The sequence below is a fragment of the Ostrinia furnacalis genome, unplaced genomic scaffold (assembly GCF_004193835.3).
Source record: "Ostrinia furnacalis isolate ACB-3 unplaced genomic scaffold, ASM419383v2 OfSCF6417, whole genome shotgun sequence".
Classification (NCBI taxonomy): Eukaryota; Metazoa; Arthropoda; class Insecta; order Lepidoptera; family Crambidae; genus Ostrinia; species Ostrinia furnacalis.
The window spans coordinates 447,474-465,662 of NW_021136656.1; the positions used below are offsets into that span (position 1 = coordinate 447,474).

At 36.7% G+C, this 18,189-nt stretch overlaps 1 protein-coding gene across 1 annotated transcript; it reads right to left on the reverse strand.

Annotated features, from left to right (window-relative positions):
* Positions 1-449: 449 nt before the first annotated feature.
* Positions 450-17,134, reverse strand: LOC114362358 (serine/threonine-protein phosphatase 6 regulatory ankyrin repeat subunit A). The gene is made up of 10 exons (XM_028317735.1): positions 16,938-17,134; positions 16,203-16,306; positions 13,307-13,515; positions 12,611-12,766; positions 11,046-11,247; positions 2,624-2,784; positions 2,060-2,191; positions 1,387-1,566; positions 844-1,209; positions 450-476 (listed from the first exon to the last, which is right to left on the reverse strand). Exons 2-10 carry the CDS (start codon positions 16,279-16,281, stop codon positions 450-452), a joined length of 1,512 nt encoding a protein of 503 aa, XP_028173536.1. The 5' UTR covers positions 16,282-16,306; positions 16,938-17,134.
* Positions 17,135-18,189: the final 1,055 nt, after the last annotated feature.

The following is an 18,189-nucleotide window of genomic DNA, read 5'->3' on the forward strand; positions in this document are numbered from 1 at the left end:
CGTACCCCCAAGTATCGCACGGCCAAGACTCCTTTGTTCAATGTGCCTTTGCACCGCACTAACTATGCCAAGAACTGTGTTATGTCTCGTTTGCTTAGTACCTATAACAATAATCATAGTGAAATAGATTTATTTAATATCTCAAAGGGCTCATTAAAACAGCAAATAGTTCAGGCATACATGGATATGGATGAAACCTAATCATTACCATTGTATGAGTTGGATATGACATAATTATGACACAATTGAACAGATTTTTTTTTCTTTTATCCTTTTATTCTGAAATCCAAACATCACACCTTCGTCTTTGTATTTCCTGTTGTCTAGGAGCTTTCTATCCTCGCCAAGCGCCAGCCAGCACATCTTGTTTTATTTTTGCTTTTTTTATCTGCATTATTGTTTATTTTTGTAACCTAAAATAACAAATTACATTATTTATTATGTTGTTCCTACACACTTAAATTAGCTGTGAGACTCTGTAATTGGCTAGAGTTATATAATGTACTACTCTACTAGTAACATGTAAATTGTCGACCAAGCTGTTGAGTTTCCAAATAAATAAATAAATTATACATAGTAACACCTAGACCCATCACAGAAATTAAAATGTATCAATTCAATTTCTGCCAGGCCGGGGATCGAACCCGGGACCTCTCGGCATAGTAGTCCGTTTCGAAACCACTACACCAAATGACTGACAAATAAATATTTTTACAATGCTCAATTACATCATTGTACCTACCTTACTCTATTTTCTTAGCATATTCTAAAGTCGGGTNTGCTTTATAAAAGCAACGCAAATCAATTGTAATAGCATTCCGTGATATATCATGCACAACTTACCCGGTTACATTCTATCATTGGGATGTGTACATCCCCTACATTTGGTTTACTTGTGTCATCTAAATCTGGCAGGTCTTTAATCAGATCCCGCGTGCTACTATTTTTCATGCCACCTACATGGTTGTCCGTGCTTTCTGATATGGTATTAGAAAGATTCTTTGATGATATATTTTCTGTAGATGCCTTTAAATTTCTCTTTCTGGATTTTTTGTGTAATTCAGCTATCACTTCTGTATCCAGCAGTTTCCAATCCCAAGAATTAGGGTAAGCACTCGACGCAGTTCGGGGTGCATCTGGTAGAGCTTTGAATAGGTTTTTGTCGATTTCTTGGGGTCTGTTTATGTAATAGCCTGGTGTTTTATTTTTCTAAAATATAGAAAACAATGTACTACGTTACCAAGATCTGTATATGTTAGGACAGTCTCAACAACATTCAACGTTCTAAATTATGAAATATGTATTTTTTAACGTTAAAAGGCCTATAACGATAAAACTATAAAGTGCACTAAAGATTTATTACGTGCATGTAACACTAATGCTCACGTTATCAACGATGCCCTCATCAGCACCGTAGCCCACGAGAGTGTTGTACGTGTGTTGTTCATCTTTGACCGCAGCTGCGTAGTGCAAGGGGGTGCGTCCGTCGTTATCCACGTCATTTATGCCTTGGGGGTACCTTTCTGCTATATACTTGAGGATGCCTCCGTGACCCAGTCCCGCGGCCTGTAAAGACATTTTAATATAATGTTGTTAACGTTCGCCTTTTACGTAATGTATTTCCAAGTTAGTTATTTATCTTAAATGAAATGGTCTAGTTCGACACAAATGAACCAACAACTTGCTTAGATAATAATTTTTAACAAAGAATTGCTTAAATGTAGACAGCGTTAATGTCGGGCGTTAAAAACTAAGCTCCAATTTTAAGCAATCTTACTAACAACACTTTGTTTGTGTCGATGCAATGATTTCATCAAAAATTAATCTTATTGTCGAAATGCCAGATCTATTGTCATCATGTGTACCTACTGGTATCGCTGTGACTCTACCTAAGTGCAAACCTCGGAAACTAAGGCTTGGTTCCACCATCTTACTTGAGCTTTAACAAACATCAAAAATATGTCAATTCCATACAAAAAGCACCGGTTAAAGTTAGGTGGTGCAACTCAGTCTAAGAAACATAAAAAGTGTAGGCATTATACAAAAACTCATGCCGTACCTTGTGCATGACGGTCATGTTGTTACCATCTCTGCTGGACAGCGCCTGCGGCGGCACTGGATCGCCCGAGTGCTTCATCAGACCTTCCAGATCGTTCTGGATCACCGCGCTGTGGATGTCGCGGATTGTGTTCTGGAACAGTATTAAGACATGTTTAAGTGCCTTGAAATTGTATTGGAAAACAAAAACTTCCTAACATAACTTCTAATATTGTCTATCAGTACTGAAATCAATATTTTCTAAAGTATCTAATCCTTCTGGCATCTTATACGAATACTGTAAGCACTATTTTTAATAGTCCACGCAAATAAAGGAATTTTGACTTTTTGACTTCGTCTTTGAGTTCTGCTTATTTTAAAAAAAAACAGAACCTAAATAGCTATGCACTCACTAATCGTTATTATCATCATTCCACTGTACTACAGTGACTGTAGAATCCAGGCTTCTCGCAATGTGCTAATCATAATAAAATATCCGCTGTCTGTACGAGCTTTACTTAATGTGGAACAAGATGTAAACTTTACAAGAATAAAATATTTAATACAATAAAAAAGTTGCACTTACCATGATATAAGGCACGGCCTCCAAGAACTTCTTGACCACAGGCTGGCTGGAGACCTCGCTGAGCAGCCGCGAGCCGTGGCCCTCCCACACGACCCGCTGCAGCTTCGCCATGTCGCAGTCGTGGCACCATATTCGTATGTTATGCCGTTTGATCACCAGACCTGACGAGGAGAGATGGACTTATTACACACATATACTTACCTCACACATACTTGATTGATTGTGGTAAACAAACATTAAACCTACTTTTTTAATTTAATTTAATTAGATTGTTTTGTTCTTTTCCTGTTAAAAGAATTATGATACAGATACTCGGGAGGAAGGCGCAGGCAGCTGTGACACAGTTTATACTAGTACGGCTGCCGACGTAACCTAACCCAATAGTTCAATTAAATTGTAATCTCTAAATAGGTTAAGACTTACTGTAATTTTGGAGCGAATAAATATTATTATTATTATTTTCGGTTTACACTTTTGTGTCTCAGCTCATGGCTGGTATCAGAGGAGAACACGGGCCTAAGCCAAGTGCAATCCCGATTCAATATTTTTACCTAATTTAAATTATTATGCTGCGTTTGTGCTGGTGGTAGCTGTCTTAATTGGTTAGGGGTTATTATTATTATTATTAGTGGTACGGCCTCAAAGTAACGGGACTATTCCTACCTCTTGTTCCCACCGCTGCAATTCCTGTGTAGCTAAGATCTACAGCTCGCCAATAAAAACCCAACCAGTAAAGGTCAAGTTTGTCCCAGGGGAACGTTAAGCTGTCATGGGACCCGCAACGAAACTAATCAGAAAAATATAGGAGGAGTTTGAAAGGTTAGGTAAGGCTCCTTACGAGCTAGATCCATTTTAGCTCACATCAATATGTCTATAGCTAAGCAATTGAAAAATGGGGCTCACTCATTCTTCTCCGCACCGGCCCGCTTTACTATCGCAAAGCAGTGGTAGAGTTAAAGATCACGAACTTAGTGGAGGATATGTCTTAGTTCTCTTACAACTGAATCCGATTAAAAGGGTTCTATTTCTTTTGAGACGAGATATCGTCAAAGTATAAAAAGCAAAAAAATATATAACTTCTACGACTACAAGTAAGGTATGAAGTGAAGCTAATAAGTAATTTATACCAATAAAGGAATAATAACAGAAGCTAGAGCCTAGTAATTTATATCAATAAAGGCAATAATAGCAGTAACTAACTAGTCTAGTGCGTGTAGGCACACTAGCTACAATATGTAAGTACTATTTGGGTGACCTACACATTTAGACCTTGGGTATTACAAGGTTTTACACATTTCATGAAAACACCTTGTCATCTCCTACTTTATTAAAACATGAACGTAGCTAACGAATTAAATTGATTAATGATACCTAGTTCTGAATACTACGCGAACTACTCAACTTTACGAGTAGGCATTATTCCTTTCGAACGTATGCACACTTTTACTGCTTGGCATATTGTTAAGCTTGCTTTTAATTGGAAATGAAATACTTTTTTTTAACCACGGTAGCTAAAAAACTTCCCTGAATGGGTATTTTTTACGAAGAATTGCAATCGATGGTAAGGTTCAAGGTGAAATGGTGTATATTATTATCAAAAAAGAAGTATGAGTAAACATGAGTAAAATGAATTTACGGTTTCATTTATATTAGGAAATGTAGCAAGACAACGTCAAGAGATAGCTAAGCGTAAGATGCCTGCTGATCCGGAAGTTTAAATTTTTAATTAATCGGTCAAGGTTTCATTAATTGATCATGTATGCGAGTTTCATAAAATAACTTTTTTTTATGCAAGACAAGGAGGCAGGTATTTCACTGCAATCGCACCTGATGTTAAGTGAGATGCAGTCTAGGATGGTAATAACGACCCTGTAAAGTGCCTATTCACTCATTTTATTTCTTCATCTTTCTGGACCAGAGTATCTGAGCTACAGCTAACATTGAACTGATTTTTGCTGGAGTGCGTGACAGCAAACGGCAAACCAATTGATTTCCAACGATGGAAGGCATCGTTCACACGTACATAATGAAGTAGATCCACTTTCGTCGAATCGAAGATATATTGCCAATCCACAATCAAATGAATGGTTTTGTGTGGGGTCGGCGCAAAACTTTTCTAATTCATTCTTGATTGCATTACATATAACAAAACTTTTCGAATCTACTTTTTGTTTGTGACTAGGTATCTCATTTGTAATGTAAGTTTGTGAGAACGGATTTTCATCTCTTTGACACAAAATTACTGGGCTGATTTCGACAAAAACTTTGGACACAATAACCTACATTAATTTACTGGCTTAGATTTCTATATGTGGTAGAACAATCTCGTTTGTAAAGTGTTTTCACCCGGTGAGGTAATATGTAGATCCGACCGAGGCGACTACTCCATAAGTTAGACGATTGCTACAAACTACAGCGCAGAAATACAATGATTATTAAGAAATTATTGTCAATTATCGGCCGATATTCTAACAGCCTTAGCTTCGACATTAGTGGCTCGACAGGACGAAAGGTCTGCTAGTGTCAAGGCCGCCTGTACATTATTCAGCTGAAGCACAGACAGACGGCTTAATTTTTAATGAGTGGGCTATCGATCGATGACAACACACCTGTCCTGTATGACCCAGCCTTTGTGGGGCAGTCAATCGAACTGCTTCAGGACAGTCATTCAAAAGCTATGTGGGTCGTAGATTTTAGATTTTCGATTAGTCATGTGAACATGTCGCTCATTAAGGAAAAATACTGTGGTTCCAAAATTTTTAGGAAAAATGTCTTTAAACATACTTAACACATTATCTAATAGTCGATTTGTTTGATACCCATATAATTTGGTTGGTGACACAATCAAACAAAATTCCAAGGCACAACTAACTTACTATCTTATCGTTACCCAGTGCCATTGTGTACCCAAAATCACCATTTGGAGGAACAACCCCTCTATTAAAACTGTTTACTTAAAAATGAAAAAAATATAAAATCTGATTAAACTTAAGTGCCTACGTAATTTAAGGTGTCCATTTTATTTGTATTAACCACAAAGATTAATAGTTTGTTAAAGACTATTAATCTTATGACGTGCTGTAGATTATTTTTATTGCTCTTTTTGCCTTCGTAATAAGTTTTAGGAATAAAACAGAATGTCCAATGCTTGTAATCATTAATGGAAGTACAATTTGTCTACATTAAACCCACAATATTGGAGGTAGATGGCTATTATTCCGTATATTTGTGTTATAACTTATGACTCGGTGACATGTGGGTGTGTCTGTGGTGGAGTATCGATTAGGTTTTACCATATTTTATCTGTATTCAATCTAGAATTGTCCGTAAGGTATAATATTATGTACTACTCAGCTATTTTCAATGAAATTGCATGGCTAGAGGGTTATGTATTCAAATAGTAAATTACTGATCACACATAAACCTAGTGTGTATTGTAAACATTGGTCATGAAATAATAATAAGGTAGGCAAGTACTAGCTACTAGTAACGTCTGTTTTGGATAAATCGATAGTTTTTAATTAACTCTGTTGGTAAATTGGAGCTTAAAAACCTTTAATCGACGAACCTTGTTTCTTTTGAAACTCTGTTTCGTTTAATTACCTAATTTAATTGAAAAAGAAACCGACTCTACGTGATGTCGATTTATTTCTGTGAAAGATCACGTTCCGTACAAAATACTCTAAAATTGACAGTCGTAAGCAGCTGTGAAGCTGTGAGATGACAGTCATCAAACTGAAATGCTGCGTTTACGTTGTGCCATACTGCTGTCATGCCAGCTGTAGGCCAGCAGCTAGAGAACGATCCTGACTCACAGCTTAGGTAAATCGTTTTAAATTTTAGATAAGATAGCAAATGTTTTGGTAGCGCAGGATCAAAAGATTGTGGGTATAAGGCACACGTAAATTTTTCCAGTAAAAATCATGTTTTATACTTAAGTACTTATGTCTCATAAATGTAAGAGCTATTAAAGCTTCAGCAGGCTTTCAGCTGCGTTAATTACCGCTATTGTGGTAGCTTTCCTTAGTAGCAAAGACAGAGAGGCAATATATTTCGGCAAGCAACAAGTTCGCGTGTAACTTTCTATCGCCGGGATTAGCATAATCGAAACTTTTACAAAACACTCACAAACCGAGTGATCGCGCGACCGATAAAGACCATTACCGAACCCTGCAAACGTCGACTCTTTTTATAGAAACGATTTAAAACTTTCGTAATGCTTTCTTTCAGAAATGTTAACCAAATCCGTGTATTATTAATCTGTTATTTGTCTCAAACAAATCAGTAGGAAACGCGAAGTCTTTTGACGTATAACTGCAACAAAGCCACATTTGTAATTGTAATTGGGTAGGTAATGTGGTAATTGTTTAATAATATAATCTGTTTCGAAACTATGTTTTAAGTTTTTTAAAATATGTATTTACTAGGATAAACAAGATATAAAAAGTTGTATAATTTATTATTATTAACTATAACTGAAAAAATAGTTTACGTAATCTGTGTAAAATTTTAAATTAAACTACAATTTTCAACGTCAATCATGAATATTGTTAATTAATTCCAGTTATAACGTTTTCCTTTTAATTCGTGTCGCTAGATTTATGGGAACTGAGATATGAGTTGACCTTCGCGGTTCAGAATGACCAGTTATTTTTAGAGGGTAAAAAAATAATGGCAGGGTGTGCCGTGGCTTTGGCACAAAAAGCCTTCCACAAAATAAATATTCATGACCACGCAAGCCGACCCCACCTATGTGGCCAAGCCTTTATTAAGTTAATGTAATAGTGTGAAGTAATGAAGGAATGCGACGAGCTGTAGACAGCTTTTAGATAACAGTGATGTATAGTTCATCAAATTTGTATAATAGCACCGAGAAACGTTCGGAACATTTTAATCGATAGGTGCCTACATTTATTTATTAAAAAATATTACATGAAACATTCTAAACAGAAAATTTTTCGCTGTGATGAGTTGATGGGGATACCCAAAAAGGAAAAAATCTATAAGATCAGTTAAAAAAAATCTTGCTAAAGTTTCATAAATAAAGTTATCTAATCAAGCCCTTTCTTTTTACAGGAGGCAGAAACATTGATTTGCCAGATAAAAGTTAGTACATCTTGTCAGTCAAACAGAGAAAAAAGCATTCAATGAAAAAATTAGAGTATCCACGGCAAAATAGGGCAGACCAGTGTGCAATTGTAAAGTTATTCAGTGTTTTCTCCTGTTAAGTAGCTATTATTGATAACAATCACCATAAACACTTCAGAAACACCATTGTGTTTGCAATTCAAACACTGGAATATTTGCATAATCGTTCCTATATTTAATGTCATAGCTGTCCAAGGTCAGTAAATGGTTTATAAACTGACCGTTTCTACGTTTGCAAAGAAATGTATAAGCAGTAACAATCGTTTCGTTATTACCTGCTATAAAAATTAATACGCCTTATCAACTGCGTAAAATTGTTAGAGCTAGACTTAATCTGGATACCTACACTTAGACTTAGGTACAAACCTAAAAAGAAAAACTGGTTTTTAAGAAACTCATTACGACCAATACAACTCACGAAAGTGTGTTCTTATTTTTTTTTTCAAGAAATCTACTATACTGGACGCATAGACTCGTGGCAGGCGGGGCCATAAGTATTTTAAAACAGAGATGCATATTCGCCAATATTTTTATTAAATATTACGTATTATAAACAACGCCTGCCTTTGTGTGACGTCACTCATGACCAGTGTGAGTGTGAGAGAAAATAAAATGTGATATGCACTTTTTATTATTACACCACCTGCCACGAGTTTTTGCGCTGAGTATAAGTATATTATTTTGGTCTCTTTGTGAAAAAATAATAAAAATCAAACGTCAAGCTATATTCATGCACTGCATTGTGGCATAGTCGTTCCATTAATCTTTCGAAATTGGTTTTAGGCCCGGTTTCCACCAAAACGGAGAAGAGACGAGATGGTTTTGAATAATCAGATTTCCTTGGTGACGTAGTAAACGTCACCTCTTCGCTCAGCTTCGGTTCGAAAATCTGATTGGTTATTCAACCATATCTCTTCTCTCGGTTTTGGTGGAAACCGGGCCTTACAGTTTGCTATGCGGTACAGAATTACCTAGTATTTCTGTGGTGTGAACTGTAAAGTACTGTTTGCACAGTGCATGTAGAGGGCAATTTAAAAATGAATAATAGAGCCTTTTGACAGCTAAGGCCACAAAACGAGCGGCACTTTGCCTTGTTATGAAGGATATTATCGAGACATATATCCAGCCACTATAGCAAAGGAAATTATTGGTATTAGCTTAGCAACAAACGTGTACTTATAATGTCCGTAGGCGAATAGTTTAGGTGGTAAAAATCTTAAAAATAAACATGTTTATTTTAAAACCAAAGATAGAAAGGAAAAACATACGTATGCAAATAACCTTTGCCGCAGTTGCCTCCTACTCTAGGTTTAATGTTTTCAATATGTTGGGTGGTAAGTTTTTAATTACTCAGACATTTTTTATTATTTTGCACATTATTTAATTTGAAACTTACTCTTACTTTGTGGTCAAAAGATTTACCGTGTCATGCATTTAAATATTAGAAAAAAATATTCAGCAGTTGCGTCCAATGAACTTGTAAAATTTTATTATGTGTTTGGAATAAGCCGTAAATATTGTAGCTTGCGTTCGTAGCTCGTAGCAAACACGTAAAATTTCGTAGCACGCTGGCATGCTACGTGTCGTAGCAGAATGTGTTTCTAGTAATTGTGTAAATTATATTGTAAATATTTGATTAGTAATATTACGTTTCAATATTTTGAAATATTATGTAATCATGACTTTCAATAATTGCTCCTGCCTAATCATCTTTTAGTAAGTCCTGATATTATGTCTCTAATTTTGTTAATGGGACTTCGTATCTTTGTAAATCGTATTTTTTTTCTATATAGGAAAATCTTAATAATAAGGATTTCGTAGAAAAATAAAATTACTAAGTTTTATCCACTGCATCTAAGAACTAAAAACTACAAAAAGTTTGTTCAACTTCCCTCCCAACTTTCAATCGAGAAAACGGTTTGCAAAACTTAAGGTGCGCACTCACCAGGTGGGTTCCTCGTCGTTTCGCGCGACATGTCCATCGGTAGCGGCAGCGCGANTCTTCTTCACTTTGACAGCTCAAGAAAGTTGTTTCATTTCATACATTTTATACATATTTTAATACATTATTCAGTAATACAATAATTAATTTATGTCATAAGCAACACCACCAAAACGGAGAAGAGACGAGATGGTTTTGAATAATCAGATTTCCTTGGTGACGTAGTAAACGTCACCTCTTCGCTCAGCTTCGGTTCGAAAATCTGATTGGTTATTCAAGCATATCTCTTCTCTCGGTTTTGGTGGAAACCGGGCCTTACAGTTTATTATGCGGTACAAAATTACCTAGTATCTTTGTAGTGTGAACTGTGAAGTACTGTTTGCACAGTGCAAGAGGGCAATTTAAAAATGAATAATAGAGCCTTTTGACAGCTAAGGCCACAAAACGAGGCACTTTGACTTGTTATGAAGGATATTATCAAGACACATATCCAGCCACTTTAGCAAAGGAAATTATTGCTATTAGCTAAGCAACAAATGTGTGCTTATACTGGTCGTAGGCGAATAGTTTAGTTAGGTGGTAAAAATCTTAAAAATAAACATGTTTATTTTAAAACCAAAGATAGAAAGGAAAAACATACGTATGCAAATAACCTTTGCCGTAGTTGCCTCTTACATTCTAGGTTTAATGTTTTCAATATGTTGGGTGGTAAGTTTTTAATTACTCAGACATTTTTTATTATTTTGCACATTAATTAATTTGAAACTTACTCATAACTTTGTGATCAAAAATTTTATCAAACTTAATACCGTGTTATAAAAAAATATTCTGCGTCCAATGAACTTGTAAAATTTTATTATGTGTTTGGAATAAGCCGTAAATATTGTAGCTTGCGTTCATAGCTCGTAGCAAACACTTAAAATTTCGTAGCATGCTGGCATTGCTACGTGTCGTAGCGGAATATGTTTTCTATTTGTGTAAAACGTTGTAAATATTTGATTAGTAATGTTACGTTTCAATATTTTGAAATATTATGTAAAGTCATGACTTTCAATAATTGCGCCTACCTAACAAGTATAATAATCTTTTAGTAAGTCCAGATACTTAATATGTCTCTAATTTTGTAATTGTGATTTTGTACCTTTGAAAATCTTATTTTTTCTATATGGGAAAGTCTGTCAGTCTAATAATTAAATAGTATTTGGTAGAAAAATAAAATAACTAAGTTTTATCCACTGCATCTAAGAACTGCAAACTACAAAAAGTTTGTTCAACTTCCCTCCCAACTTTCAATCGAGAAAACAGTTTGCAAAACTTAAGGTGCGCACTCACCAGGTGGGTTCCTCGTCGTTTCGCGCGACATGTCCGTCGGTAGCGGCAGCGCGAGTTGAGTGCGCGCGGCGCCGCGGTAGTGTGCCGGCGTCCGGCCGGACGCGTCCCGGGCGCCCCGCGACGCCCCCGCGCCTTCTAACAGCGCAGCCGCGGTCGGCTCGTCGCGACATACTGCTGCGTAGTGCAGTGGCGTCCTTCCTTCCTAAGTATGAGAAATCCTCATAGATCCTCATTGTCATCATAACAAATAGAACAACCATATAGGCACAGCCCCCTTGCCTCCCAAAAGCGCAGCCGCGGTCGGCTCGTCGCGACATACTGCTGCGTAGTGCAGTGGTGTACTTCCTTCCTAAGTATGAGAAATCCTCATAGAAATCTAAGATGTTTTTATGGTATGTCATTGATAGAAATTATCATTGTCATCACATAACAAATATAACGACCACACTGGTTTGGTTACACAGAGCCCCCTTGTTTCCCAAAAGTGCAGCCGCGGTCGGCTCGTCGCGACATACTGCTGCGTAGTGCAGTTTTGTCCTTCCTTCCTAAGTATGACAAAATACTCATAATGAGAGAGTTACGACTCATGAATCAATGATGTACCATCATGAGTCATGATGAGATACAAAAAGGGGAACCATGGTAAGGTCGCCGAAGTAGAATGACCACTCTGGCGAGACTAAGCTCCCTTGCTTCTCAACAGCGCAGCCGCGGTCGGCTCGTCGCGACATACTGCTGCGTAGTGCAGTGGTGTTCTTCCTTCCTAAGTATGAGAAATACTCATGATGAGAGAGTTAATTAAGACTCATGATGGTACATCAAATTGCAAAAAGGCGTGCCATGGCAACTGCAACATGCTTCCCAAAAGCACAGCCGCGGTCAGCTCGTCGTGATACTGCTGCGTAGTGCAGTGGCGTCCTTCCTACCTAAGTATGAGAAATCATTGTCATCACATAACAATTAGAACTACCATACTGATTAGATAGAGCCCCCTTGCTTCCCAAAAGTGCAGCCACGGTCGGCTCATCGCGACATACTGCTGCGTAGTGCAGTGGCGTCCTTCCTTCCTAAGTATGAAAAATCCTCATTGACATCACATTCCGTTCTGATTAGACAGAGCCCCCTTGCTCCTTGCCCCTTTCCAAAAGCGCAGCCGCGGTCGGCTCGTCGCCACATACTGCTGTGTAGTGCAGTGGTTTTCTTCCTTCCTAAGTACAAGAAATCCTCATTGTCATCACATTTCTATCTTGAGCATAGTCTTGGTAACAGGTCGCTAAGATGCCCCAGTGCCTATCAAAATGTCAACCGTGGTCAGTTCCTTGCGACAAAAAACTGCATACTTAGTGCAGCAGATCCTTCCTATGTATGATAATATATCCTCATCTTCTATTCGCGATCACATCATTATCCCCTGATAATGAACATTGTTTCGGAGATGAAATAACTCAAGTTCACAAATTCACCCGTCGCAAGTTATAGCTTGTGGTTCTTGTTCTAGGTAGGTATAGTCCGCATAATAAATAAAAGAAAACAACTATTTCGTTTTAAATAAATACAATACTCACAGAATCCTTCTGATGCACCAGCTCTGGACACTCAGCTACGAGCCACTTGGCGATGTCCATAAAGTCGTAGAACACAGCCTTATGCAGCAAACCCACGCCCGCTTCATCACGGCACATGATGTACTTGCGCCGGTTGTAGTCCGAGTCCAGCAACTCCTGGGAACACGACACCATAATTGCAAAGGAAAGTCAACAAGGCGGAAAGTGCACGCTCGTGTGCACACACCTGAATAAACTACGACGAAGTTAGGGTACAGTTTGCTACGAATATGCTACGAATATTTCAGTACTTTAATTTAAGTAGCCATTTCCTGTTACTTACGGTTCGCCTCCTGAATTTTCTAACGAATTTTAGAACTTGAAATTCAAATTTTTATTAAATACCGGAAAAATATATCAGCCTTGTTTTGAAATTTATTTCAAGTGATTAATCTGTAGACCAACATTTGTCCGCGGCCTTGCTAGGGTTAATATCGGTTTATCTTACTCACATTACTTTTAGGTATAGGTAATTAAGTAGAATGCAATTTTCATTTCCATAGATATCTTTATGGGAGGTCACACAAGTCTTGACAAAAAACTGAGAGAGTTAAGTAGGTACTACTACTAAGTGACTGGACTTGGTAGCTTTGCTTGATTGTCTTTTGCTAAAAATCCTACCTACCTATTGCATTGATGCATGTTTACCATCAGTACCTGGAGCTCGGCCAACGACCCCCTCTCGACGGCGGCGTGCAGCGCGTCGCATTTCGCCACCAGGGTGGGCAGGTGGTGCGACAGAGGCAGGGCCTCCGCCACGGCCAGCAGGCGGCGACCTTGCCCCGCCAGCACTGCTCGCTCCAGCCTGCCCTCGGAGCCCCCGCGAGCCCACTGACGCAGCTGCGCCTCCGATGCAACACCTATCACTTAAACAAACGTATCCTCACAAATATGACACCTTGAGTGACAGTTTGGCAACTACTATGGCGCAATATTCAAGTGATATCAAACATTCCTCAAGGCTTTCAGCTGAATTGCATCGATATCCGCAAAGAAACTAGACGGCTACCTTGAACTTCTTTCACGTTAATTGAAACGAATCGAATGCACCACTTCAATTTCTAGTTCTGAAATTAAACCGACTGTCAGTCTGAGGAGCTAAACTAGAAGTAAACGAGTGGATGTTCGAGTCAGGTACTACGGCACTACCGCAATCGGATTCGTGATATCGTCCTACCCGATCAAAGACCTACGATTAACAGATTATTTACAGCATGCTGCTCTTTAAGAAAAGTGAACAATATTTTCTTTAAGCTTTATTGGGTTCCGCATAAAACAAATTATTTTCTGCAGTGGAAAATTTATCGATACCTAAGTTTTAGCGCGCTTTAAAATACTACTAACGGTTGACATATTTTATTGCAGCTACTAAAGTTATTATGATTCTATGAATTAATAATGCCAATAATCGTAATTCAATATTCTCTTAAGTATAAACCTACTACGAAAAATCCTCGTAGTCTCGTAGCACTTTCGTAGCAAATTATTATGTTTTGCATTTAAATAAATAAATAAAAAATGCCATGAGTTGATGGTGGTTGATCTAAATAAAGTCTTTTATTTTTTAATTCATTTCATGACAACACCCTTACGATTGTAGTTCGCAAGTGGTCAGGCATCGTGGGAGGCGAGATTGTGAAATTTATACGTTAACAGCCGGCCTGCTTATCGGCACATCTCCTGACCTTCAACGCCAGCTTGCATTATTTTTTGCCAATCCGTTTCACGTGTTCATGTCAAATCGCATATATTAATATGACCTTAATACGCGAGTCGCATGCAAATTAATTTGCTTAATAGTTTTAGAGTTACGTGATTGTTTCGCGGTAATTTTTAAGTTCAGTATTTAAGTAATTTCACCGCTATTTATTACGAAAATAAATATAGTGGATATTTTGCAGCCATAATGGAAGATTGGTGGTTATAAGGTAGCATAAGTGTTCAAAAAACATAAAGTTCACACATATTGACTTACGTTAGGTGTTTAAATAAACTTTTGTAGAAATTTTTTACTGAATTTTTTCCAACATTTGAAATTGTCCTTAGATTTTAGGTCACAGACAAGGAGGTTAACAGCCGATTGGGCGTCGAACCCCATCAATAAACGTCAGTTAATGTACATCATGTCCACCACATTGTTGCTAGCCTGTGCCTTCCGCCTTCAAATTGTTGGGCTAACCCTAACTATGGTCATTTGGGCCTAATTGCTGTGGACACTAAAACACACACAATGTTATTGAATACAATGTAACGTGTTGTTTTACGTTCTTTTGTTTCTTTTTAGCTTAAAACCACGTTTAGTATCCATAATACAATCCCTTTTATAATTTGTTTTACTATTGTTTCTTTCGAATACTAATATCAAATTAATTCATAATATAGGTACCTAACCGCTCGATTTTAATTTTAAAATAACTAATTACTTGTGTAGTGTGGATTCGGTTATAATTTTAATATTAATTGAATAACTAAAAGGTTCCTCCTGTAAGGATTTCCAAATGGAAGCAATGTAAAATGTTTAGAGCTTGGTAGTAAAAATTTAAGTTAATGAAAGGCAAAATTAGATACATTGAAATACAATGTTTCCTTGTAGACTTTGCCTTGCCCTTGTACCCACCAGTTTAATTTTATCTTTGCGGGAAGGTGGAAGTATGCAATTGAAAAATATCGTGTAGTTAATAACTATATCTGAAGTAAAAGCGCGAAGTATAAAAGAAATGCTTTCGCAAGAAAAATGCAATTTGAAACATGAAATGGCACGTTTTAAAGCGTTTTATTGAAATTGGCACGCTTAAGCAAAATTCTTTGAATCTTTCAACTTCAAGGTTTCAAGATTTTCTCAAAACATTGAATGCAAGACACATAGTAATGTTACATACATTACAATTTCGTGCGTAGCAATACCAAAATAATATGAATCTTAGTTTTTTTTTATCGTAATCCAGATATTATCAAAGGGTCGACTAAAAGGAGGAGGCTAGAGAAATAATTCCCTCCCTCACGCGATCTGGACGCCACTCAGGCTGTTTGCACTCGTCCTGTCGGTTTGCATGTGTACGCTACCATCCTTTGTTGTGAGCAATTTTGGTGTCTATGGAAGGACGATCGTTTTTTAAGTGTAGTAGTTTTCTTTTGTTTTTTTTTTATGTATAGAATGACAGGACGATCATTTAAGTGTTTGTTGTAGTTTTCTTTTGTTTTTCTAAAGTTAGGTATTGTTCTTTGTTATGTGTACCTTTCATTTGTTTTTTTTGTAACACAGCTAGTTGTTAAAAGATATTGCGATGAATTTGGCTCGTCTGACCTTTTTAAATGGCCAATATAATTTAATATTCGTGCGTAAATGTCAAACTACAGGTAACACCCACGTCTACGAAATTAAGTTATACCTATAAGTATTGGTATTGGTACGTTTGTGTGGAACAGACATGGAAAATTCTACTAGATTCGATTTAGGATATTTCGACTCGGGTTACCGAATAGTATTTATTGCTTAGGAGTAAACAAGAACTAGAAAATTGTTTTATAGGTATCATAAGATCATTTTACTTACATTTTGGCGGGCTGTAGTGAACATACAGGCCATTCTTCTTAGTTGAACGTTCCGCTAACCATTTCTTTACACTTTCCATGAGTGGTCAGATTTACATTATAACTCTAAAACATGTAAAATTTCACAGGAATCAAAGTAATAGATTATGGTGTTAAAAATACAATAAGTATTTATGAATTTTCTGGTTAATAGTGCATGAAGAATAGAATGTCAGTTGCCATTGTATCTACTTATTTGAAACCAAAAGTAAAAAGCAAAGCACAAGGCAATTTAAAATGACAAAGACATCTAAAGTGGTGGTCTATTTTAAAGATAAATAAGTTAGTATGGCGGATAAATCGATTTTATAGTTTCCATTGGGCACGATCGAAAATGCTAGTTATAAAATATTTACGGCTCGTCCGACTAACACCGATGTACCTGTGGCCTACTATTGAGGCATATGTTTACGTTTCAATTGTTAAACATCACCGATTTCAATTTTAGATTAAAATGCAATGCATTGGTAACTAGCTTTTAAGATTTACCCTTACACACAAACCGAAATAAACAAGATCTGCAAATAAACTGTGTACCTACCTAAAAAACAAACAAAACATCTGAAAGTCTGGAAATAATACTTTTAAAAATGACACGACAGAATACTAATTTAATTCATAACTAATGATGCTAATGAGTAGATAATAATGAAAAATTCCATAACGGAATGGTCTCCAAGCAATTTCTATCAATTACCTTGCTCCCATATACCACACCCACGTTTTACCTAGAAACACACTTTTCCAACCCACTTCAAACGACCCACTAATTATAAAACTTTTAAATTTTATTCCTTTGCTTTATTATTGTTTTTGTGATAAAAAACAAGTATAATGTTTGCAGTTTGTCTGCAGACTGATGGTATAAGAAGGACATGAGTAAACGCAGCTGTTGCGGCCGCGTGAGACGTCCACAAATGGTACAACCCTCCTTGCAAGTATCGTGAATATTGTATGACCATTATTTTATTGGGAATTTAATTTTGTTTTGTTCAATATCGACTTTTTGTAGAGCTTCTTGGCTCTAATTGGCCAGTGGTATTATGATGCTAAATGAATCGCCAATAGTCATCATTGTAGGTTTTTTCTTGGCTGCATTTTCGTTTTTATCTATTGAATAGGTTACTTATCTATCGTAAAGTTATTCCTGATTTAGTGGAGTATTGCTTTTACAACCGAGGTCTCATGTTTGATTCCCGCTAAATATAAAGAATTGTGTCAAGAAAAAATGTGTTCGTGTTGGTCTGATTGGATATAAGAAATATTCTTGTACTTATTTAAATAAAAAAGTATGAATAATCCCTGTGTAGTAGACATTATTGGCGCCTTGTAATATGGCCAAAAAAAGTAGAGAGTAGAGTTTCCTGAAAATTAAGTTTTACAATTTTATACGAAACTCGTTTCCTCTTAAACAAACTGAGTTGATGTTGGAATAACTAAAACGGTACAACTATAAGTAAAACTGTACTAAACTGCAAAGTTACCGAAAAATTTTAAAGAGCACAACTTCACATACCCTCTGTACATGATTCAGCTGTAATTTAAATAAAAAACATCTAGTGTGAACACAAAGCTGCTGACATGGTAATTGATGGTCCCACGATGCGGCATGATTTGGCTTGAAAGAACCGTTCTACGCATAGTTGATGAAGCCTTTGTGTGTAGGTAACTTTAATTAATGGAGATTAAATCCCGACGAAGTGCTTATTATCATTAAGGAATCAAAGTTTCTGAAATCATTTTACAGATTGGATTGGGTATAGGTAGGAGAAATAGAGGCTATATTTTCTTCAGAGCAACTCAAACTTTGGAACCATAATAATAATAACACAGCAACTTAGAATTACGTGTTGACGTAATAGGGATTTTTAAGCGATGTTACAGTTATTTACTGTCACTTGTGGAGATGGTATTGGATTTAACTACATGCTGTTATGTTTCACTAATGA